General features: G+C 45.9%; 2 protein-coding genes across 5 annotated transcripts in view; one reads left to right on the forward strand and one right to left on the reverse strand.

The window, feature by feature from the left end:
- Window positions 1–1427, forward strand: part of LOC119371814 (uncharacterized) — a 29565-nt gene extending 28138 nt beyond the window's left edge. Inside the window, exon 4 of the mRNA XM_037642276.2 lies at window positions 1270–1427. Within this exon, the coding sequence (XP_037498204.1) occupies window positions 1270–1427 (158 nt within the window). The remainder of the gene's footprint in view (window positions 1–1269) is intronic.
- LOC119371811 (carbonyl reductase family member 4) lies at window positions 83–23168 on the reverse strand. Of its 4 annotated transcripts, none has more exons than XM_037642273.2 (5): window positions 22819–23168; window positions 21670–21815; window positions 17057–17305; window positions 15515–15668; window positions 83–1627 (listed from the first exon to the last, which is right to left on the reverse strand). In XM_037642273.2, the coding sequence occupies exons 2-5, from the start codon at window positions 21811–21813 to the stop codon at window positions 1449–1451; spliced, it is 726 nt and encodes a 241-aa protein (XP_037498201.1). In that variant the 5' UTR covers window positions 21814–21815; window positions 22819–23168; the 3' UTR covers window positions 83–1448. The 4 variants fall into 4 exon arrangements, with proteins under 4 accessions (XP_037498201.1, XP_037498198.1, XP_037498200.1 ...); XM_037642270.2 differs by lacking the exon at window positions 22819–23168 and adding an exon at window positions 22620–22753; XM_037642272.2 differs by lacking the exon at window positions 22819–23168 and adding an exon at window positions 22615–22635.
- Window positions 23169–23174: the final 6 nt, after the last annotated feature.

Raw genomic sequence — 23174 nt, forward strand, 5'->3', positions numbered from 1 at the left:
TGGCTGCTGCGCAATATTACCAAAGTCAACATGTATCGCTTGACCAGGGCCACAGGACAAGGCAGAATCAAAAACACAAATAAACTATTTAAACATTCATTGCTCCCAAACACATACAACATTTCAATAAAATTCCCCACTTTGCAATATATTAAATCTCTCCGAAAAGTCATTTAACCATTCTACAAGAACCTACATCCTTGTAGCATTGTGTTGCACTGTCTTCCCAACACACTTTATCATTTTCTTTCCATGCAGTGTACATGTAGACCTTTAGATCTTCCTTGTGCTCACTTCTCTGTCGTGTATTCAATGGAATGATAGGAACTGCTTCTGCCACGGTGTTTTCCGAGTATGTGACCATAAACAACTAATATGTCATAACTACAACTACCACATTTAGGTTGCACATACACAGTACATTTCTCTATCTCATTGTTTCTTCACTTAAGTACTACAAACAACCCCGTCTACTCAGCCCTTGGGGGTCCGGCGATGTACCTGTATGATACGAGACAGGAGTCACATAACACTTCTCCATCTATACACTGCTGCGTATGCTGTTCTTCCTAGAGAGTTGGGTGTGTTTTCTGAGTATGTGACCACAAAAAAACTATGTCATAACTATAGCTACTACATTTAGGTTGCTCATACATAGCACATACCTCTATCACATAATTTCTTCACGTAAATACTACAAACACCCCGTCCCCTCAACCCTTGGGGTCCAACAATGTACCTGAACGATATGTGATACTGCTCCATCTATAGAGTGCTGTGTATTCGGTTTCTGGAAAGGAGGGTGTGTTTTCCAAGAACGTGAACATAAACAACTACTAATAGTGAGTTTTAGTACTGCGTACGTAGCATCCGTAACAGCGTTGCATACGTAACAGCACCACATTTTGCATAAAGCGTGGGCGCAGAACTTCTGCTCATGCGTACTATGCGAAACGCAGTGTTCTTACGTGCGCAACGCCATTATGGATACTATGCACGCAGCACTAAAACTCGCTAACATGTCATACCACATCTACTACATTTAGGTTGCTCATACATATTGCATTTCCCCATAACACTTTTCTTAGTGTAAATACTGCAAACCCTAGTCTACTCAAGCCTCAGGGTCTGACAATGTACCTGAATATGAGACAGGAATCACATAATACTGCTCCATCTATAAGCTGCTCCGTATGCTGTTCTTTCTGGAAAGTTGTGTGTGTGTGTCTGTGACTCCAAGGAGCATTGTTGCCTCGCGTGTTTTCGCAGCCGTGTGGGCAACCGGGCCATGCCAGGCGACGCGCTGCTGCCCGAACCTTGGCAAGCCCTGGCCCTGGGAAGGGGCCGAACTCCTGCTCCCCCTGGTGCTGTCCCAAGGCCTGTCCTGGGCGGCCCTGGTGCGCACTGACACCGCCCCGTGTGCCTGAGCGTTCTTGTGCTCGGGCTCTTCACATGGCCAACCTGAGGCCACCGTCGACGGGCAGCACCTGCCCCGTCACGTAGCTGCTGCTTGCCAAAAAATGCACCGCACGCGCCACTTCCTCGGCACGGCCTGGCCGCTGCATGGGGATGCGGCCCACCACTGCTTGCAAGTGTTCCGCGCGTGTCATGCCAGTGTCTATGAAACCTGTGAAACCAGAGAAAAAAAAAAAGATTGTCACAAGTGTTTTGTTGGTTGCAAGTGCATAACAAATGTGAAAAAAATATAAATGTGTAGCAGCGAAAGCCACTGAATCTTCTGTGTTGCGTTTCCATTCATTTACGGTTGAGGTCCGATTTCTTTTCGGACTCCCAATGGCTCGCTAAGACGTCCAAAACTCGAGCAGTTGGAAAGAAATGAGTGCACGCCTTATTGTAAAGCACCCCTTTGGGTTGGTTGGTACATGTTGAGCAAAGGTTGGGTCACTTTTGCACTGCATCGACACTACAAAAAAACGCTTGCAGAATGCACAAAAAATGCAACACGAACAGGAGAGCACAAACTAACAACTGCTTAAGGGGGGAGGTGGCATTGAAAAAAAACTTTTTTGTTTGTTGACCTAGAGCAATGAAATTTGGCATGCATACTAATAAGTGTCTCGTATAGGGAAATATGCAGTTTCATCATGATACTTTGAGTAGTTCTCAAGTTACATCATGCTACATGGTCCAATTATATGGTCTGCTCGTGGAAAGCCTAGCGCTGTAACAAAACATGCCAGGAAGCTGCAAATGGTGTTGATCTTTACTCAAAAGAAGACTACAAGGTATGACACTCTCAGAATTGTTTAGTAAATTCTATTTTTTTTTTTTAGATATCATCATGGCTGCTGACACACATTGTCAGAAACAGTGTCATGGACAAATCATCATCTAGAAAAAAAACTGGGCCATAAACAAGAAATTGAAGAATGTCATACCCACAAGCAGTGTTCAGGGATTCAGGAAAAAGAAACAGAATCAAAATCGGTCCAGTCATTCCCGTGCTACTCTTTCCACGAGCAATGCACAATGTCCAAAACACACTTGTGAGAAAAAGCCTATCAAAGTTTTCGAAGTTGTTTGCATTTGTTAGAACGCACCAGCACTGTAGTCCTTGGTGTCCTTGTGTAGAGGCAACCTTTTGTGTCTCTGCCCCTTCACTTTACGCATGTGCAATGACTTCCTTGCTCGCTGAGCGTCTTTTTAGCAGCCCTGTGGAGGGTAAGGGCCCCAGGTTGCACACCCATTGCAGCACAAATCTTGGTGTAAGCTTGAAAGTTGCCTGCATTGTACCTTGCAACTGCCTCATGGACTGCTACTTCCACAGTGAAGTGGGAGGCATGCTGCTGCTTAGAAATTAGTGACCAAATCACCGAGTGAAGGCTTTCAGCGGCATTTTGTGTCTTGTTGCCACTGCAACGAGCCTGCAGTTGAGGGTCAGACAGGCGTTGGTACACTGGCCGCAATGCTTCAACAACTTTGTTGGGCAGGTTATACGTGTGTGGAGGTTGTGGCTTCCCCTCTGCCTCTGCTGCACGGTGCCTGCACCAGCTGCGGGCACCGGAAGGACAGAGCTCGTGATAAGGTTCTGCATCTGTCGATGAAACATTATGAAAGGTGGCCATCACTGCTTTCTTCATGTCTTTGATGTCCGTGGTGCTTCGCAGTGCTAGGCCATAATAGCTGGTGAGCCTTTTGGTCAAGTCCTGCGTCAGGCCAATGTTGTCACGGATAGCCATGCCATAACAACCAGTCAGTCTTTTAATCAGGTCTTGAGTCAGGCTGCCCCATCCTCCTAGTCGATCCTTCTTGCTTCTTGACATGTGTTGGAGAGCTGTACCCATCCTCTCTTTGACATGATTTATACAGTCTTCTTTAGCCAGTGGAATAAATCTGTACGTTCTTTCTTCAGAAAGAGTGAGGAAAGTATCACTGTCTCCATCACAAACAATGAATGCGTACCGGAAATCATTCTTTCCAGTGGCCTTATAAATAAAATTAAGGTGGGGGACGTGGCATTCAGTGCCAACTTTCTTATTCCTTCGTAGGTTTTGATGAAAATTGACACAGTTATTGCAAACATTTCTGGGATCAAATATCTGAGCAGTTTATTCAATAACGCGAGTTGGTCAGATATAAATTCAACTCCCTGCTTCACACACGCCACGCTCATTTGCAAACCTCGCCTGTGATGCGTTTCATCATCCACTCTGTCGCGGAAACGGTAATTTGCGAGGCATTCGTTATTTTAGAAGATTCATCAGAGCTAGCGGCGATACCAAGCACGAATCCAAGCGTGCCTAAATTGCGTCACCAGCGCTTTCTTTCAAGCCGATGTACTCGGCCGCGGGGTCCGGGAAGTCGGCGCACGATATGCTGGCTGGTGGCATTCGGCGACAATACGCAGTGCTCAGCCGCGGCGACGAAAAATCGGCGCATAACGTACTTGGTCTCTCATTTTGCGGCGCCGACGCGCGAAATTGCTAGCCGCTGCTCGGAGCGGTCAATGCGCGACGAGCTTGACCGGGAGTCCGCTGCCGATGCGTAAAGTGCCCATCCGCACTTTCGAGTAGCCAGCGGACGATGCGATTTGTTGCTTGCGACGAAGCACAGTGCGGCTTGTCCGCTAGTGCGATGTCCGTGCCCGCAAAGTTCGGATTTGTCTCGTAAACCAGCGCCGTAAGCGGAGTTAGGCCTAGCCACGACTCCGAGCAGTAAGCTCGGTCGCGGTGTGCGTGGCCGCGGTGCCCGATGTTTCAAAGCACGTCATGTTCGATCGCGAGTACAAAGAGTAGTCCCGCGAAGTTCTTCGTCACGGAGGACGAAGTGCTGACAAGCTGAACTACCCGAGACGCGCATCTGCGATGTTCGCGACGAGCGCGGCACGCTACCGTCTCTCGTACACTGATGACGGCGCTTCCGCTTGCAGCTGTCAAACTACAGGGTAATCATATTCTAAATTATCGTCGACCCGTGCATACAGAACGAGTGAACGCGTCACTAAGTAGCGCGATTTTCGACAGTCGTAACATCAGGTAACATCGCGACGCGTAAGCAGCAGACGGCTGTCCTCTCGGAGCGAGCATCGGACCAATGACGAGGCGTGCTGGAGCAACATGGCGGACGCGGCCAATCGGAGGCCTCGAAACGACCTTCAGAGATGTGCTTTTTGTGCGCTTGTTTTTAAAGCGAGGAGCCAGCTGAGGCGGGGAATTTGAAAACGAAGAAATGCTCTTTACGGCGAGCTCAAAATGGCGGCGCCCGGTTGTACCGTTGCGGAGCAAGAATTTTTTGAAAAGCACTGTTTTTTTGCGATCTCCACAATAATTTCCGACACCTCAGCCCGCGCAACTAATTTTTTAAAGCGCTTCTAGGTGGTTTTCGGTGAAGATATTTTGGAATCAGATAGAAAAAGGGCTACAGAAACTGAAAATGTGATTTTCAAAAAATCGATTTTTTTGCCGTTTTGCGCGATACGAAAGCCGCGTCCCCCCTTAATCTTATGTGAGGCGCCACCTGAGGCCGCGCTAAAAAAAGCAGGGGGAACAATGGAAGAAGTGAAAATATGAGCAGGAAAAAATATCAAAACAGAAGGATAAAACTTGGACGACGCTTGAGCTTCACCTTCAAGAGTAGAATGCAACAGCGTAATCGGGGCCCCGTGTGCATTGCCTTCTCAATTGCTAGCCTGGCTTTGGTTCTCGGTGCATGCCTCAACTGTGCCATGAGGAAACGAACAACTGTGTGCTTAACATTGGCCATTTCAAACTATCCTAGAATGCCTACTGCAAGTACAGTTGTTAAGTGCCCACTACGCCATAATTCTTCGTTTCGCGCATCAGCGAAGGGACCACTACGTGTCCGTAAGGCAACAACAAACCTACGCAGCTGCTCACTTCATTCATGCTTTCGCAGCTCATGATGATTAAATATGTCTGAGCACTTTGTAATGGGTGGGCCTTTAAAACACCCACTCATTGCACAACTCGCATGTTTTGCTGCCTGGTGTGATTCTACGCTTCTGCCACGCAACATTACATGCGTTAAGGAGACTCTTTTCACTACATGACATTCATATAGTGTTTTTTTCTGAAGCAGTTTCAAGCAGTAGCGTAGCTCTGTGGTAGAACACCTGCTTGGCACGCAGATGGCCTGAATTCGATTCTCACTTGATCCGAAGCGTTTATTATTTATTTTATTTGCATCTTTTTCGGTTTTTCAGTCACGGACAAGATGACGATTTTTCGCTCACAACAAACGACACCGATGCTGACACCGGAGTTTCTGTGAAACGAGCTCTTTAATGCTATCGCGTTAAAACTGCTTATCAAAGAATAGCATAAAAATGTGGTGCAGTGTTATCCGGAGAATTCAGCGCATGCATAAGCACTTTTAACTTTATCGCTAAGCAAGAATTTTTGAATGGCACGTTCCGGCCCTCGAGCAGACGCGTGCACTGAGGAACTCTACGAAATGCTGGCGTAAGGGACATACGGCCGCTCCAGAACCGAATCGGTTTTCATGGTGTTTGTCCCTCAATGCGAAGTAAACAGTGAGAGCACAGCACGTACACGGTGGTCCACTGTTAAAGGGAACATCGGAGAGCGTGGCGGCCGCTCGGCACCACCGCGAGCCGGCGGCTGCTACGAGTTTCACGCAGGCACGTTGAGCACCATGTGCGGCTCTCTTTCGTTGCATCATCGTCGTGTAAACGGTTCGCTTCACGATGGCTCAAAGTGTGGCAGCAGATGATAGTGGACGATGACAGAGCACCACTAGCAGCGCGCACTGCGCCTGCATGAAATCGTTGCAGCCGCCGGCTGGAGGTGGCGACAAGCGGCTGCCACACGCTCCAACGTTCCCTTTAACAGTGGGGCGCTTTGATCAAACCCCCTCCGGCACCCCTCCACGCGCCTTTCACGCGACGGAGACGGCCGCCGCGTTTCATCTCTGCTTGAGCCGTGTTTGTTGGCAGCATTTGTGCACTTTCACTTGCACAAGCATACAACGCACCGGGCAATTTAATTTATTTGGACTTTATACGGTACATGACGATGACGGCAACAATGCGCATGCAGTGTCCATATAATTCTATCGCAACAAAAATGTTGGTGGCTCTTTCTGCAGAGCACGCAGTCGACGCTTTCCATTGCTCAAAGACAGCTTCCCTGCAAGATACCTTCTACTGTGGAGAAGTCCCCTTAGGGTACACACTATGCCATCAATCCTGAAATGAAGCACTTCCTGACATGCAGTTGTACTGTGGAGAAGCCAGTTTCAGGAAACGCTTTTAATGAACCGACCATGCGGCAAAAAAACTCGAAAATGCATTAAATGTAAATATATAGGCAGTCACCTGTGTTACTAGGTTTTCTGCCCACGTCTGGCATATTTTTACAACAAGCTTTCAAAGTGCTTTTCAATTTATACTTACGTGATAAATGTTTCAGTTCAGCAAATAGCACTTATTTTTTAAAAATTTTTACATGCTTACGAACTGCCAATTTAGTTGTTGCACGATGTCGATGACACACAAGGAACTTTCCTACCATTACTTTCATCACTTCGCACTACTGATTGAAATGCAGCATGACTTGTACCTGAAACAAAGGTGCTGCATGTTTGTAATTTTACTTTGGTGTGACTGTGAATTACACTCATTTCATGTTCAGAATCGGTGCTTCTTGTTTTGCCACGAAAGCATGCATAATGTATGTAGTACTTTAGGTATATCAAGGGCAGTAGAGGCTCAAGCAGCAATGAGACTATGCAGTGATTAAATTACGAATCATGCTCTATACAGAGCTCAAGACCGCCATGAGCTGCGACATATCTTGTGCCAAGGTGCCAAACGTGCAGGGACTAATGTGAAATTTGGTAGATGCAGTCACAAAGAATGAGCACATGCCTTGCCCTCAATCTTGTAACCTCTTGTCACCACAAGATAGAAACAATCGTGAACATGTCACAAATGTAAAACCTTTATAGGGTGAATAATGACCACACGTGGAGGAAAATATTTCAAAGTGATGGCAGCCATTATGGGAGGTTCAACTTCATGTCCCCCCATGAACCTTCGTAATCCAACACTACATATTATTATGCATATTTAGTTGCACTTTCAAAGGTACCTAGATTAGAGCCTGAGGAAATAATGTTAACATTCTGGCAACACTGACTAGTGTCTTAGCTTGCATTGAAAAACAGCACTTGAGCAACCTAACAAATATTAGGAACATGAAATTCTCCTAAAAGTCAGCAATTCCATGTGCCATTGAAAATGTTACAGTGCCAGCCAAACCAGCAGCAAGTAAATATTAAGTATTACTCTGTTCTTTGTCAAAAATATACTTTAACCCTTACACTAGTTCACTTAAGGACGAAAAATGCCCTTATATGCACGTTGGATAAGCATGTGTTACTGAAAGAGATATCTAAGAGAACTAACAGACAGTGATGCCAAGAAAAGTATAGGGCATGTTATTAGTAGTAATTGTAATGTAAATGCGAAGAAAGAAAAGTGGATGAAAAGATAACTTGCCGCCGGCAGGGACTGAACCTGTGACCTTCGAATAACGTGTCTGATGCTCTACCAAATGAGCTACAGCGGTGGTCACCCCCACGTTGGCTTTATGGGGTATATATGTGCATTTAAACGTGGGAGTGTCAGTTATCACCGCTACTAGCTATGATGGCGATTGTGGAACATTCTTTTTCTGCCAGTTGGTGTCACGTAGCACATGATCTTATTACGAGCTGGCAGCTGACCAATAATCCCTCACATACTACCTGAAGGCATCAAGTCTGCCAGAACGAGACCCTTGCTGTGAGTGAAGGTCGAGCCCTTAAATGTCCACTTCTTTCCTTCATTCATAGCGAAGGTCTCATTCTGGCAAACTTGATGCCTTCACTTGATGGCGAGGGTCTCGTTCTGGCAGACTTGACACCAACTGGCAGAAAAAGAGTGTTCATAGCGAGGGTCTCGTTCTGGCAGACTTGACGCCAACTGGCAGAGAAAGAGTGTTCCACACTCGCCATCATGGCTACTAGCGACACTGACTGACGCTCCCACGTTCAAATGCACATATATACCCCATAAAGTGGACGGGAGGATGACCGCCGCCGTAGTTCAGTGGTACAGCATCGGACGCGTTATTCGAAGGTCGCAGGTTCGGTCCCTGCCAGTGGCAAGTTATCTTTTTGTCCACTTTTCTTTCATCCCATTTGCATTACAATTACTACTAATAACATCCCCCATACTTTCCTTGGCATCATTGTCTGTCAGTTCTCATCAATATTGTGCCTAATGAAGAGAAACGAGCCCGTAAATTTCCACTTCTTTCCTTCAATGAGAGAGATATCTGAAACACCAAAAAACGCCTGACAGTAACAACCATCAATCACTGTATTTATACAGGTAACATGAAAACCAGTGACACAAAAGCACTTCTGGTGTTTTTAAGGACAACACACGTGAATGAAACATTATGAATGACTCATTTCGTGTATATATGTGAATTTGTGTGTGACTGTATGTGTTATGTGTGTGCACATGTGGTCACTGTACACACCACACTCCTCACCCATCACCCAGCATAGCAAGGCAGGTGATAAATCACGTTAACATCCCCGTGGTTACTACGAAAAATATTTTATCTATCTTTTGGAAATCATCACAAATGAGATGCATATGCTGCTTAATCACTTTTATAACAGCTCGTCATAATCACGAGTTGGCGGGCATCAAAATAGTGAATGCTATTTACTGAAGCTTTACGTGGACACAGCTGCAATAGTTTGGTGTAATGGTGGACACAGCTGCAAAAATAGTTTGGTGCACTAGTTTGGTGTAAGCATATTCAATCAGAGGGGCCTCTGAACCACCTCTGTTAACTGAAACAATTCTTAGCTTCTCTTTAGGCTTTTCCAGTCTTCTATTCACAGGTCGTGATGTCAACAGGGCCATGCAAATGATGCCACCAGGGTAGAAGCTGACAACTGCTCCCCGTATTGCAGACATCACTTTTGATACCTCTGCAAGCATGCCCTTGCTGTGAAGTTCCAAGCAAACTCTTCCAAGTTTTCTTCAATGACTGTAAAGCTCAATCAACTGATTTCACAGTGTGTAATGAGGTTATCACTGCAAGTGTGGCAGTAACACCAAGAAGATGGAAAGTGTGGGATCCTTGAAAGTTGACGGCAATTTTGAATAAGAAAAAAAAGGTCTTACATGAATTTCAGCACGAATGTAGTGCCAACAGGCATTCATAAAAGATACACAGCAAGGAAAAAGGAGTGCCTCTGGAAGATACTTTAGAAGATACCTTCGAACGCAGAATGGTTTACAGGATTTTCAAATGACATCTTGCCTGCTTGAGAAAAGTCTCTCACAATGGCAGGGAACAGTGATGTAAACTCATTTATCTACCGGTGTATTATGCTGTGCTGCACAAATTGTGAATGCCACGGTCGAACGTGTTTTCGCAGGCACCTCCACTTTTTGGACAAGCCTGATGACTTGAACGCAATCACAGACCACCACAAAGACAATGTCCGAAACCACAAGTTTCGGGGCGTCTGAAATTTCAGATGTAGAAGCCCTTCGCCATCCAATTTTTTTGCATTTTCCAAATGATTGCAGGTCTTAAACGGCATTAATGCAAGCCATCGCAGCCACTACATAGACTATCTCACAGTCTAGAAGGAGCAAGTCTTATAAGACATTGCACTTGCAGCTGTGGCAGTTCTCAAAGGTCAGCATTGCCGTATTGCATACATGTTACGCAGTGAAGCGTACACATTTTATTGAGGTGAAGCATACGGAAACTAGAAAAGCGCAAGTGCCACGGGACGTACAGTACGTGCGCCTTAATGGTATACATGCATGCATCCATAGTCTCCCGTCTCAGGAGAAGCCAGAACCCCAATAAGTTCACTGGTAGGCTTTCAAGCTTGCAAATGACGTAGCTGCTGCAACTTCGGCTTGAACGAAGTAAAAAGACATGCGTTCGGTAAATCACCTGATTTACCTGATGATATTTCAGTCCCAAGAGAGTCAGAGAAACTAGGTGTTCATTGTGCACAGCTGGCACGATGCTTGCTAAATAAGAATATAAGTATTGCAGTTGTACTTCAGTCGCACTTTATTACATTAAAAAATCTGTTACGTCTTCGTTCATTATGTTTGTGGTTTAACGGTTCCAGAAAAAGAAATGAGCGAAAAAAGATGGCTGATCCCTCCGTCATAGGAATCGAAATAACACGAAAGTAAAGCGGGCCCATACAGAAGTAACTGAATGTTTACTGTACATCGATATAAGAGGGTTTGCACAATGTATATTGATGTCTGGCAGCTATAGCACCGTTTAACGTGGATCCAGCCACTTTGATGAATGGTGGTACATCTCCATCCCCACGACTAACGTCCATGCTAAATGATTACACAAAACCTTGTGGTAGCTGTAGTAGTTAACGGTGAAAGCGTAATTAGAGAAAGAGGCGTGATAGCCAGAAGAGCGTCGCATATTGGACGCAGAACTTGGTCACTATCCCGCGGCATGTTAAAATGTGATTGAACACCATGGCCGCAATAGAGGAAAACGCAAAGCGCGTCGTGCCGCCCCGGCAGCCCGGCCGCGATTTTTCTCAGGGCGAGTGCGCGAGCGTGGAACGCGGTGTAACAGCCAGGTGAGGCAGGCGCGCGTCGCAGAGCTATTTTTGGTTTGGATTAGCATGATGCTATGAGCGAGGCCGACGCTTTTATGATGCTTGGGCTAAGATCGCCACCTCGCGGTGTGTTAAGGCACTGACAAAATTGAACTTCTATTGAAAACGCGCCGAATGGGACGGACGTGTAACGCGTTGCAGGTGCTAATCGCGGAGGCCACAGTAATGACGAATTACTTTGCTTTTCCGCTCCCAGAGGCCAACACCATCCCTCCGACCGGGAGTGTGGTAAATATGAAAGGCGCGTTTGTAAAGCCTCTAGGGTCTGTGAACGTGGTGCAGTGGATAGCGTGCTCGGCATGTGTTGTTGCGGACCGAGCGGTCGTGGATTCAATGCCCGTTGACGGAACTTTTTTTTCTTTGCCATCTGATCGTGTAAATTTTTTCTACGTCATTTCCGTGACGGAAATACGTCACTGAAGTATTGGTGGACCTCGGCATAAAACACACTTTCGTGTTAAAAATTTCTGATTTCGTTTTGCTAAACATGTGAACCCACCAGCTGTATAAAAAGAAAAAGGGCTAATAAACAAAACTACAAGGACAAAACGCTGTCTCTTTTTTGCGATAATATGCTTTACTGTGATGCAATCACATGCTGAATCCTGCAACGACAGTGCACAGGAGAGCATTATGACCTTCTTCATGACAGGCAATGTGATCAGTGTCAAAAATGTGGAGTATGTCATTAGAGCGTTTCACAAACAACATTTCTGTAGCATTGTGGTCAGAGAGTGGCACTAGACTATGTAGACTTTAGGGAAAGGAAAAGTCAGATCACAAAGTCAGTACAGTCGACGTCTGATTTCCCGGACGCCCGAAATTCCGGACATGACTGATTTCCCGGACTCATCTGTGGCACCGTCAAGTTCCCCGTAGAGTCAATGTATTAAAAAGTCCGAAATTCCGGACGCTTATAGCCTTCGCCATCCGATTTCCCGGACTTTTTACTGTTAACCGCCGACCCAAAGTCACCACCGACGCCGCCATTTTGGTTGTTTTCATTTTCATATCCTTGAACCCACCATACTCGCATCAGCAGCAACGCCGCACCGCGCCGCGGCTGCCGTAACCTCAAAACCGCACGTGTCAATCCGTTGCCAGCCGTAGCTTAGCCAAGCCAAACCTCACTGTGTTCGTTCACGTGTTGTTTTGTCAGCTGTGCCAGCTCTGCGGTCGTGTCTGCGGTTGATCGTTTGCTGCTGCGCGCTACCTTCAGTGATCACGTTTCCCGACCTTCAGCATCCACCGAGTTCCTAGCTGTTTCGTGCTGCGCTTTTCGTCGAGCGGATTCGCCGTTTACAGCAATGGCACCGACTGCTCCTTCGTCTTCGTCCGCGCCTTCGAAGCGCACAAAGCCACCCCGTAGGCTCACGATGACGAACTGCCATCCGCGGACGTTGCCTTCGACGACCTGCGCGGTGGCGGCGTGTTGATTCCAGCCGAGATAACCCTTGAGGGCTTCGCCGATGCTGACAAAGACCTCGAGCTATGTGCGGAGTTGACCGATGACGAAATCATTCATCAAGTTACGGAGGATTCCGATGACTCCGACACCGAGAACGAAGAGCCAGCTCCTACACAGCCAACGAACACGGAGTTGACGCGAGCACTGATGACACTGTCATTGGTGTACAGCGGCAACATGACGTTGACTGAAATTGAGGCAGACATAATCGCGGGCAAGCGGACCGTGCAAAAGAAAATAAGCGACTTCTTTGCGCCCAAGTGCTGACCTATGAGGTAGTGCCGGCCACGTCGTATTTTTTTTTATAAACGGCTCTTTTCAGAGCCACCTAAACAATGCATTGGCTGAATTGCTATGGGAATCATGTACTCCGGCTGTGACCCTCTCCGTCAGCGAAAAATACCTACCAAAAATGTGCGTTTTCACGTGCATTCGTTTTTCCGGACTGCCCGATTTTCCGGACGTTTTCGCGGTCCCTTGAGGGTCCGGGAAATCGGACGTCGACTGTATTAGTGGGAAGGACGGAACAGCTGCCACAAGGGCGTGTCGAGATACGTCTGAGAATGATACCCGGTGTCATTTTCTCAACAGTTACATTCTGCAGGTCAAAGGAACACCAGAGATAAACAGTAATGAAATGAAATGAATGTATTTTATTGTGAAAGCATCTGGATCCTTAGTCAGGTAGGCTAGTAACGGATCCATTACATAAAACATTATGTAATGAAGTGAAAGCAAAAGACAGAAGAAAAAGCACGCACATAATAAAGGTCTAAAACGAGCAAACATAAAGCAACATTTATGTTATATATATAACGAAGATAAATACTTACATGTGGTGCTTATCGAAAATACAGAAGACAGAATAATTTTCAAATACACATATATACGCACACATATAAGCATACATACACAAATCTATGTACGTAGAATAGTTTATCAAGACAAAATATTGCATGCACCCTTTGAATTAACGATCATCACATAATAAATTTCGTTATTATATGTTTTTTTTAAAGCGGCTGTGAAATTCCGGGACAGATTAACTGTGAAATACCAGGGCCCACAAAAGTCATCACACGATGGCTGTATGCATTACAGTTGAACCCCTCAATAACGAAAGTCCTCAAGAACGAAATTCCCGCGGCAACGAAGAAATCTGGCGTCCCTGGCGAACCTCCATAGAGTTCAATGCACTTGCTCCCTTTCGAGAGCGAAGATATTTTAAAAAGCCCTCCCGCAAGAACGAAAGTTTCTGGTAATGAACCGCAACATTTTTTTCAACCTATGAGCTAGTTGGGAACCCAGAAGTTCAAAAATTTCGGAGATGGAACCGGGTGTTTCTTCTGCAAGCAGCGATGACCTGCAGCCACTGGCTGAAGCACGGGACACGCTTCGCCATTTCGATGGTGCGATACCAGACACTGTTGAACTGCAGGACTTTTTTTGTGCCGACACCGACCTGATCGTGAACGAACACTACAGCGACAACGCCTTCATCGAAAGTATGCGCAAAGAATATGAGAGTGACGACGAGAGTGAGGAAAGCAGCAAAGCGCAAGAAAGGCAAGTTCGTGCGAAGTTCTTGCTGCTTTTGGCATCATTCGCACTTTTCTCAGCACCCACGACGACGACGGCGAAGCTATGCAAAGCTTACTAAGCTGCTAGGCTCGAGCCATCAAGCTCTTTCAAAACAACGTGAAACAGAGCAAGATCAGTGGCTCCTTTAAATAAATTTCGGTTGTACGGAGTAACTGGTGTGAATTTTTCCATTTTCGTGACAACAAAATTCTCACGAGAACGAACAAAAATCACTTGCCCGGCGATTTATTTATCGAGGGGTTCGACTGTATTCACTTTCGATTACTAGTACGTCGGTTTAGACCAACAGCTTTTGTAAATTCTTTTTTCGGTAAGTTTAAGAGAAACGAAGGACTGTTTAAAGGTAAAATGAAGGCAAAAGTCCCTTTATCTGAACTGCGCACTCAAACTGTGACCCCACTGCATTAGAGTAACCATCTGAATTGCAGAATGCCTTTTTTTTTACCTTTGGGCCGAGCTGGCACAGTGAAAATTTACGATACTTGCTGTATTCAATCTTTGGCTCCATTAGAACACAATGGGCCAATTTTTATTCAAAACCAATTAATCAAGTTCTTGTTGGAACAATAAAGATCATTAACATCACAGTGAATAGGTGCGGAAAATTTGAGGCAGCATTTCAGCTGTATTCCTCACTGTTCCCTTTAACGGTTTACAAAGCATCTTCTTGCAGTAAAAGTGGCATTCCTGGAATTGTAGAATAGTACTACTTTACCCATAAAACAGAATCATTTTTCTTTTTAGTATCCCTCTAGGTATGGGCAACGTGCTTCAGTTTCGTGGTATGGAAACTCAATCTGTCCCTTATACACAACTTTACTTTGCACCCATAATCCACAAGGCATCCCTGCCAGCTATGAAGCTGCTGGGATTTGATGAGGATTTTGAAAGTATGACATGGTAACTAGCGTAAAAGAAGACAAGGACGAGCAGAAGAAACACGGGACGACGAATCTTCTCCTTCTCATCCCCGTCTCCTTTTACGCTAGCACCGTATTTACTTGAATGTAACGCGACTTTTTTTTCCAGATTTATGCTATCTGAAGTCGACCCTCGCGTTACAATCGAATACCAAAACTACTTTTTTTCTTCCTGGATGCGATGAAAAGTCACCCCTCCCATTACAGCCGTGGTCACATCACAATAGAGTAAATACAGAAGCCATGTCATGCTGTTCTCGACATCAACTAGCCCAACTGTCTGCCTTAAACTGATTTTGAAAGCTTTCCCACTTCAGTCAGGAGAGGATATACGCACCGGGCTGAATCATGTTGACCCTGATGTTCCGAGAGGCGACTTCTTTGGCCAACGAGCGGGTCAGGCCCACCAGAGCAGCCTTGCTGGAAGAGTAGACAGTCTGGCCAACGTTGCCTCGTTCACCAACCACACTGCCCACGTTGACAATGGAACCCTGGAGATCCATGATCGTCATTGAAGCGTCTTATTTCATTTGTCAATATCCTAACTAGAGGTCTTACTGTGCAAAGCACGCCTGGAGAATGCATGTCTGCATCAGAAGTTGCTAGGAGGGTCTAATTTCAGATCACTCACTGAATATGTTTAGCAGTGTAGTAAAGAAAATGAATAATGCTCGCATTTACTGATCACTCTTATCTTTAAAGGAGGGTACAGAGATTTAATAGGCAATAGCCAGTTTCATGTTCTGGAAAACAAACCCCAACAGTAACTGGTCTACCAGAGCAAACTACGTGTGGTCGGCCGCATTCAAGCTTCTAAACTGAATGAACAAATTTACGCAAAGGTCATAGTTAAGAAATGGGCTGTATTTCGCGTGCAGTGCAGTAAGAAAGGTACAGGACCATGCTAGGCAATCAGCAAGAAAAACTGGCAGCCAGTTTCAGAGTGATTTCTGGGGTCACAAGAATGGCGGTACTGGGAAGACAACTGTGAAAGGCAACTACTGGCATAATACAGAGAGATACCTTCTTTTTTTTTTTTTTAGAGTTGTGTGTCAGCTCAGATTCCGTGACCAATGACTGCATTGTGATTTGAGTTTCGTTTATTATTCAAGAAACGAGACAGCCCGATAACAAGCTTCATTACAGCTTTTAGCACAGGCAAGCCATCAGGACTGTTTCTCGCGAAATAAAGTGAACTTGAAATTACTATTCGTTTTTTTTTTCTCTTGACAGCAAGCATAGAAGGGTCTGTGTGACATTCTTCCAGGCAACATACACCTGGAATTCGACACACCAGCCTGGAGGGGAGCTGTTTGCACAAATCTTACATAGCAATTTGCGTATGGCCATACGCGTGCGCAGGTTGCCTCATTAGAGGGCGGAGAGGGCGAAGCTTCATAACCCCCCCTCCCTCCCCCTTCCTCCTGTTGGTCGAGTCCGAAAGACAACATGCTTCACAATGGATGTACAAATGAAAATGACGCGATGACGTGTTTCTCGCAATGGCCTGCCTTCGGCCCCTGGCTTTATGGGAATAAAGATGGGAAGTAAACAGTTCTTGGACTGCAACATCAGGGGCCTTCGGCCAACATTAGCGTAGAAAACCTGCATGGTCGTAACCCTGCTCTTTAAGCAGTGATGGCGCAGCAGCTGAGTAAAAGCATTGGGAACACTTTGCACCCCCGCCTGCCCTTCCATGCGCACGCCTGTGTGTACCATGGCGGGAACACTGTTAGGCGGGCAGAACACATAATGTGCATAATGACACAACCACAACCATGCTGGCCATCACACTACCCACTGGGCCAAAGTTGCAGTTACCACTTAATCACTATGCTTGGACGAGAAGTCAGAGCAGGCTAACGGAGGTTGTTCTCACCTGTCGGCGGCGCAGCATGCCAGCCTTTAGGGCAGCTTTGGTGCAGAACAGCGTGCCAATGACGTTGGTGTCAAATAGGTTCCGCATCTCGGCCTCGCTCGTCTGGGCGAGCAGCCGGTCGAGGCCAACGCCAGCTGCAGTCACGAGGTAGTGTACGGGACCGACCTGATCTTCGGCCCAAGCCAGGGCCTCTCGCACGCTCGCTTCGTTGCGGACATCACATTTACGTCCGTGCACAACACCAGGTTCCTGAAAGAGTGTGTGAAAATGGTGTGGTTTTGTAGCAGCTTAGTTTGGAGAAACCATGAAGACACTGGCATAGCCTGGGAGGGGGGTTAACCCCACTTCCAATTTTTCAGTTTTGCATGTGTATACATACACACACACATACACACATGGAAAAATATACATAAAGGGTGGTTAAACCACACTGAAAAAAATTTATGGCTATGCCCCTGCATGAAGGAATGAGATGATTGAGTCCGTGGAAACAGGCAGACAGATGTCGACGCTGTGAGACCACAAATTGTGTATTTCGTCTGGAACCATTTACACAGACGCGAACAAGAACACGCGAGACCGTCTCGTGCTGCTTGCTTCGTCATCATCGTCTTATTCTGGTAGGATTCTTGTAGCCTGCGTAAGTGCGCTACATGTCCTTATCTAGTTTTATTTTGTTTTCACGGTTTAGTAGAATGAACAGGTAGGTCATCTCATCAGCCAGTAAGCCGACAAAAGAACAAGGCCAGCTGAAAAGGAAGGTTGCAGAAGAAAAGGCGCAGTGAGGCTGCCAAAATCGTTCAAGCAAGTTCGGTTAAGGACGGCACAAGTCGAGGTAACAGAGAGCGTGGTGGCATGCGAATGCGACATTGTGCATGCTTTCTCTTTCGGAAAAAGTAGAGATTGTAAGAAAAAAAGCTTCTTACAATGTATCCCCTCCATTTCCGAAAACCTATCTACAATTTCAGAAAAACCAATAATCGTCTCTTGTCAACAACACAGTTTGTAACCTAATTCCTGCTGGTGCCCTATGTGAAAGAGTAAGAGAAAAGAAAAACTAAAAAAAAAAAAAGATCTGTTTATCTACAGAACAAATTGGGGTTGGCAAAATTATATAACAGCTGTGACAACAGAGCATCTTTGTTGTTATAAAAAAATTAGCGCAGCTTGCATGACTGTGCTTGCTCCTTTTTTTTCTACCCTTTTTTTGTGCCTGTTTCTTTCTATCTCTATTTATTTTGCTGTCTTTCTATCTTTTTCTCTCTTTCTCTTCCCTTCTGCGTCTATGATTCATAATGATTACAATTTTATATCTACGACACACAGCCGACCTCGAGCACAACATCTCTGCTGTAAAATTACTTCCCAGTCGCGAAAGTGAATTAATTTTGCGTGCCTCTCACGTAGACTGTATGTGTTATTCAGACAGCAACAATGTGTAACAGTTGGCTATTTGCAATGATGAGGGTGCAATGTATTTTTTTTCTTGACCTTGTACATGCACTAACATAGCTGACAAGCACAAACACAGTGAAAACACTATCGCATATGTTAGCTTTTAAGTAGCACACAGATTCCCCACATTACTGAGAGGTATAAAAACGTCCATAGCAGAACATTCCGTACAAAATGGGAATAACCTTCAATCAGCACTTGAAACGGCAGCTGTGTAACGGGGCCACACTTGCGTCTATTGACATACCAGCTTACATCAAATTGTAAATAATGCCAGCTGTTCACAGCGCAGGTTTTTTTTAGGTAATTTAGCAGTTCAGCAAGGCAGAGTGGCTTTCAAAAATCTGTTCATCTTCAAATGGCTTATTACAGTTGAGAAAATACGAGTCCTTCTAAATTGCACTCTCATTCCAAAACTTCGTTACATCTCTAGAAAACATCACGTAACATGGCCTTGATACTCTCATGCGTCTTTCTCGTGCTATACGACAGGCTTTCACAATTTGCCAAACCAGAGCAGATACATTATTATTGTCAAACATCAAACACAAATAAATGCTTCCTACGAGTGTTCTTACTTTCGATTAAGGCACCCAGCACCTCCACCAGATGTCGTACGACGATTTATTATGAGACAGCAACGTCTTAAACAGTCGAGGTAGCACTCGCAGAACACGAAGGTAGATCGCGCGCACAGCAACAACAGAAGCGGAAGCTCTTCTTTCTCTTCCTCACTACAAATGCAACAATCACTAATGCCCTCATAGCCATAATTCAGCCTCAATTACTGAGTGATTATGTACAGTCCGGTCCACTGTTAAAGGGAACACTTGGATTAGCACCTTTCACATTGTTGGCCCCCTAACGGTAAGTTGATGTGGAAATATTTGTACGTGACACTAGTCTGTCAAAATGAGTCAGAACAGTCAACCACCAGTAGTATTATGAAAATCGAAGCCACTATGCTTTTGCGAGAGAACGGAATCCGGATACGTCCGGCATGCAAGTGTTCCCTTTAACACTGGACCCGTCTGTATTTCCACCACCATTTAACTATACCTGCCACAGTGCTCCCAGACACTCACTTGCGTTTTCTTTCATCTCGTGTTCTCTTTGCGACTCTTGCCCTTCTATGGGTACAACGTAAACCCTTTCTTTCTCTCTTCGATACTTCATGCAGTGATGGAAGTGACTTCTTACTTTTTGAAGCAGATTTTGGAGCAGAAATATGACCGTCTTGGAGCAGCCATAAGCATTTTCGGAGCGGGAAAATGTTAGTTTTGAGCAGCTATTGGCGTTTTTTAAAGCAGATGGCAAAATATGCCATACAAGTCCTAGCATTCAAAGCATTGCCGAAGCATCTATTAATATTTATCACGAAAAATATTTCATGGACAACTATCAATGTAAATTACAAGAAAGGAACAAGTAAAAAGATGTTTATCGAATGTGCCGTGATGTGAGCTATGTAGTTAAAATACCAGTATCTGTGACAGAAATGAGGCCAAACTGGTAAAACTGGTAAGCACAGTCACATATAACTGTTGCCAAAGCAGCAGTTGATAAAACGGTGTGAGATCAAAGCAATCTCTCATTTTCACATTTCACCAAAATAGCCTGCATGTCAATTTGAAAAAAAGAAAAAAACGGACAGCTAAATGAGCTATATGCTTGATACGCCAGTTCTTGTTGCATAAATGAGATCAGAGCCAATAGAGCTGCATACTAGTAGCATACTAAGATAATAGTATACAGACTGTTATCGGTTTCTTTAGAGCTTCAAAGTTGGTCACATGGTTAGAGTTTCTCGTCTAAATTTTTGCAGTGCCATTTCGGAGCAGTTACTCACAAAAATCACAGTATGGACCAGCACGTAGCAGCATTTCTCATTTGGAGCAGTTTAGAGCAATTGGAGCAGCACTTCCATCACTGTTCATGGGTTAAAAAGATCTCTCTCAGTCACTTTTGACTGGTTAATTTCTGATCGTATCTAACCATCACTTAATCATGACTGCAGCAAGCTTCAAGCGTATAGTGCGAGCCTCAACGTGCTTAATAGGTTCACACTTCACATCAGTTTCCATGCACTGTTTTCCATTCACATCCATACTTATGCATCTCAAGTTATCAGTTTCCATATGGAAGTTGAAAAACACCTGGCAGCACAGACTAACGTGTCCAGCAATTTATCACAACAATTTTCTGAAAACGGAAAACAAAAGGTGTTAGAAGTAATGTGCCTGGTCTTTTCTTTTCTGCTCAAGCTTCACACACAATAGAGGGATGTTGCACGATGGAATGTTGAATGCTGGAGTGTTTTAGTGACAGAATGAGCTCACAAAGTTACTAAGTCATGTCCCTAACTTATGATCTCCTTTGCAAACAGTGCAAGTATGTGTTTTTAGGCCCGTGAAGGCTAACAAAATTACCTGCTGTTTACACAAATCATATGTGATTGTGTGTGGTCCATTGTGGCAACATATGCTGAGCTGTCTAAGCACTTATATACAACATATGCTGAGGTGTCTAAGCACTGGTAACATATCTAAAGGTTGAATTTGGAAATATGAGCTTCGCGGTACTTTCTCAAGACTGAGAGCTTCAGTGATGACATAAATGGTTTTACGCTCTACGCCGTATGGATTGAGCTGTACTGGACACGTAGCGTTATCCGTGACCAACAGCGTGAAGCGTGTAGTTTTGAACTAGACGATTCTGCATCTTGAAGTCGAATGAGCTTGAAAAGATGCAATACAAGCAACGAGACAAATCAACTAGAGTGTTGAAGTGGGCTTGTTGGTGCATCTTGAATGGCTGGTTTTCTGGGCGTGAGAAACGAAAAGGACACAAGACAGACACACAGGACACACCCGGGCGCGTGTTTCTATCTTGTGTACTCGTCGTTCCTTGCGCTCAGAAAGCCAGCCATTCGAGACAAATCAGCCCTCGTTTCACATCCCGTTTCGTTTACGCAGGGTCTATATCTAAATATGACTCCGCAGGTGTTGGTACGTTGACAAGAACCGTTTAGTGAAGACTCGAGTCAACGTCAGAGACAGTTCAGGCATGACGATTCGTTAATGTCTGCAACTGACAAGAAGTGTCGAATGACAAACAACGTGTACAGCGTGCATGCCACCGTTGCAAGTACGGCGTACCGATGCTAGTTCTTTGAGGGCCTCCTGCACGTTCTTCTGGTCTCGAGAGAACACGGCCACAGGGCTGCCCGCTCTCAGGAAGCGTTGTGCCACGGCCAGCCCAATTCCGCGAGTGCCGCCGAAGACGCATGCAACCTGCGCCATGGCTGCATGCACAACGCGCGCGCTATAAAAGCACATAAAGGACGAAAGGGGGGGGGGGGGGGTGGAGGGGGGGGCGCACTGCAGGTTGTGGGCCGCTCTTTTCACGGTATCGTGACTCGAGACGCGCCCGAGCGAATAAGCGACAGGCGCGCGAGTGCGCAGTACTGCGATTTATGGGCAGCGCAGCTGTGGACGTCGTAAATTACAATGAGCGCTAGTCATTGCAAGAGCCGCGTGTTGCACGCCGCAGGCACCACCGAGCACAACGTTCCGCTGCTCCTCGCGCGCCCACCGCTTCTCGTCGCAATTACCGCCCGTCGGCACTGCTTTTTTTCAGGTGAGAACGGCGCACGTCATCAGATAAGGTTTCACAGTGTCACAGGGAGTGGAGGCGGCGGGCGCGAGAGTTGTGCAAACTGTGTCAAATCTGCGTTGCGCAATCGATGGCTAAGCGATCGCAATTTCCGAGTCTTGCATGCACTACTTGTTTGGCAACCGCTGCGGCGGCTTGTGGATTCTCTCCAGCTCGAACTACGCTTAAGCATGTCATGTATGCGATACTGACGCCTCCTAATACTGGCGGTGCAACTTTTCTCACTTCCTGCACAGCGAGCACAATCTGAGCGCTACATAACAGCTGGTATAAAGCGCATAAACACGATAGCTACGTAACACGCAGCGCAGGGCATGACGTCCCTCGACGTGCAGTCTAGTTATCCCGTACGCGACATTCAGGTTTGAGGTCATCTGTAGATGCAAGAAGCAAGGTCGGTGGTTGTACTGACAGATAAGCATTGAGACCTTACGCTTGACTTTGCTTACGCGTACTTCGCGTACAGCAGAGCGAGCGCAGAGCGCAGACGCAACAGTTGCCATGACGCTGGAAATCGGCAGCCGCCGAAGTCTCGCATTCACAACGCTTGCCAAGGAAAGCAGTCGCACGAACGCGCCGCTCGCTCTGTTGTCTCGTTAAATACACGGACGCTTCGCGTGAATTTTACCTACCCGCAACGACCTGCCGGCCTGGGTAACCGGGCACAGCAACCTCGGACACGGCAGTTACTTATTTTCGTAGTTTCACGTAGCCATGCCTGCGGGCAACAACGTGCACGAGCGTATCGCAGGCATCAGCGGCCAACAAACCCGACGAGGTGTTGCGAAACCCCGCGTTGTTTTTGAGGGTCCTTGCTTGCCTGGTAGTAGCGTGACAAGTCCGTGCGATGACGTGCCACGATTTGCAACCACGTTTTTGGTTAACCGGCGAGCAAATAATAACGTTGTACACTGTATCTAGCACTCGTGCGAATGTATGCCAGTGAGGCAGTTCACTGTGGCTGTAAATCACGCGGGGGCCAAGGCGC

Source organism: Rhipicephalus sanguineus, chromosome 10 (assembly GCF_013339695.2).
Source record: "Rhipicephalus sanguineus isolate Rsan-2018 chromosome 10, BIME_Rsan_1.4, whole genome shotgun sequence".
Classification (NCBI taxonomy): Eukaryota; Metazoa; Arthropoda; class Arachnida; order Ixodida; family Ixodidae; genus Rhipicephalus; species Rhipicephalus sanguineus.

What these genes read in the sequence shown, in the direction of transcription:
- LOC119371811 (XM_037642270.2), bottom strand. Translation starts at nt 22,689, where the DNA reads ATGGCAACTGTTGCGTCTGCGCTCTGCGCTCGCTCTGCTGTACGCGAA. An exon ending in CCCTCAAAGAACTAGCATCG is followed by an intron (nt 17,306 to 21,669) that starts GTACGCCGTACT and finishes ACACTCTTTCAG; the next exon opens with GAACCTGGTGTTGTGCACGG. An exon ending in GGTCAACATGATTCAGCCCG is followed by an intron (nt 1,628 to 15,514) that starts GTGCGTATATCC and finishes CTGGTTTCACAG; the next exon opens with GTTTCATAGACACTGGCATG.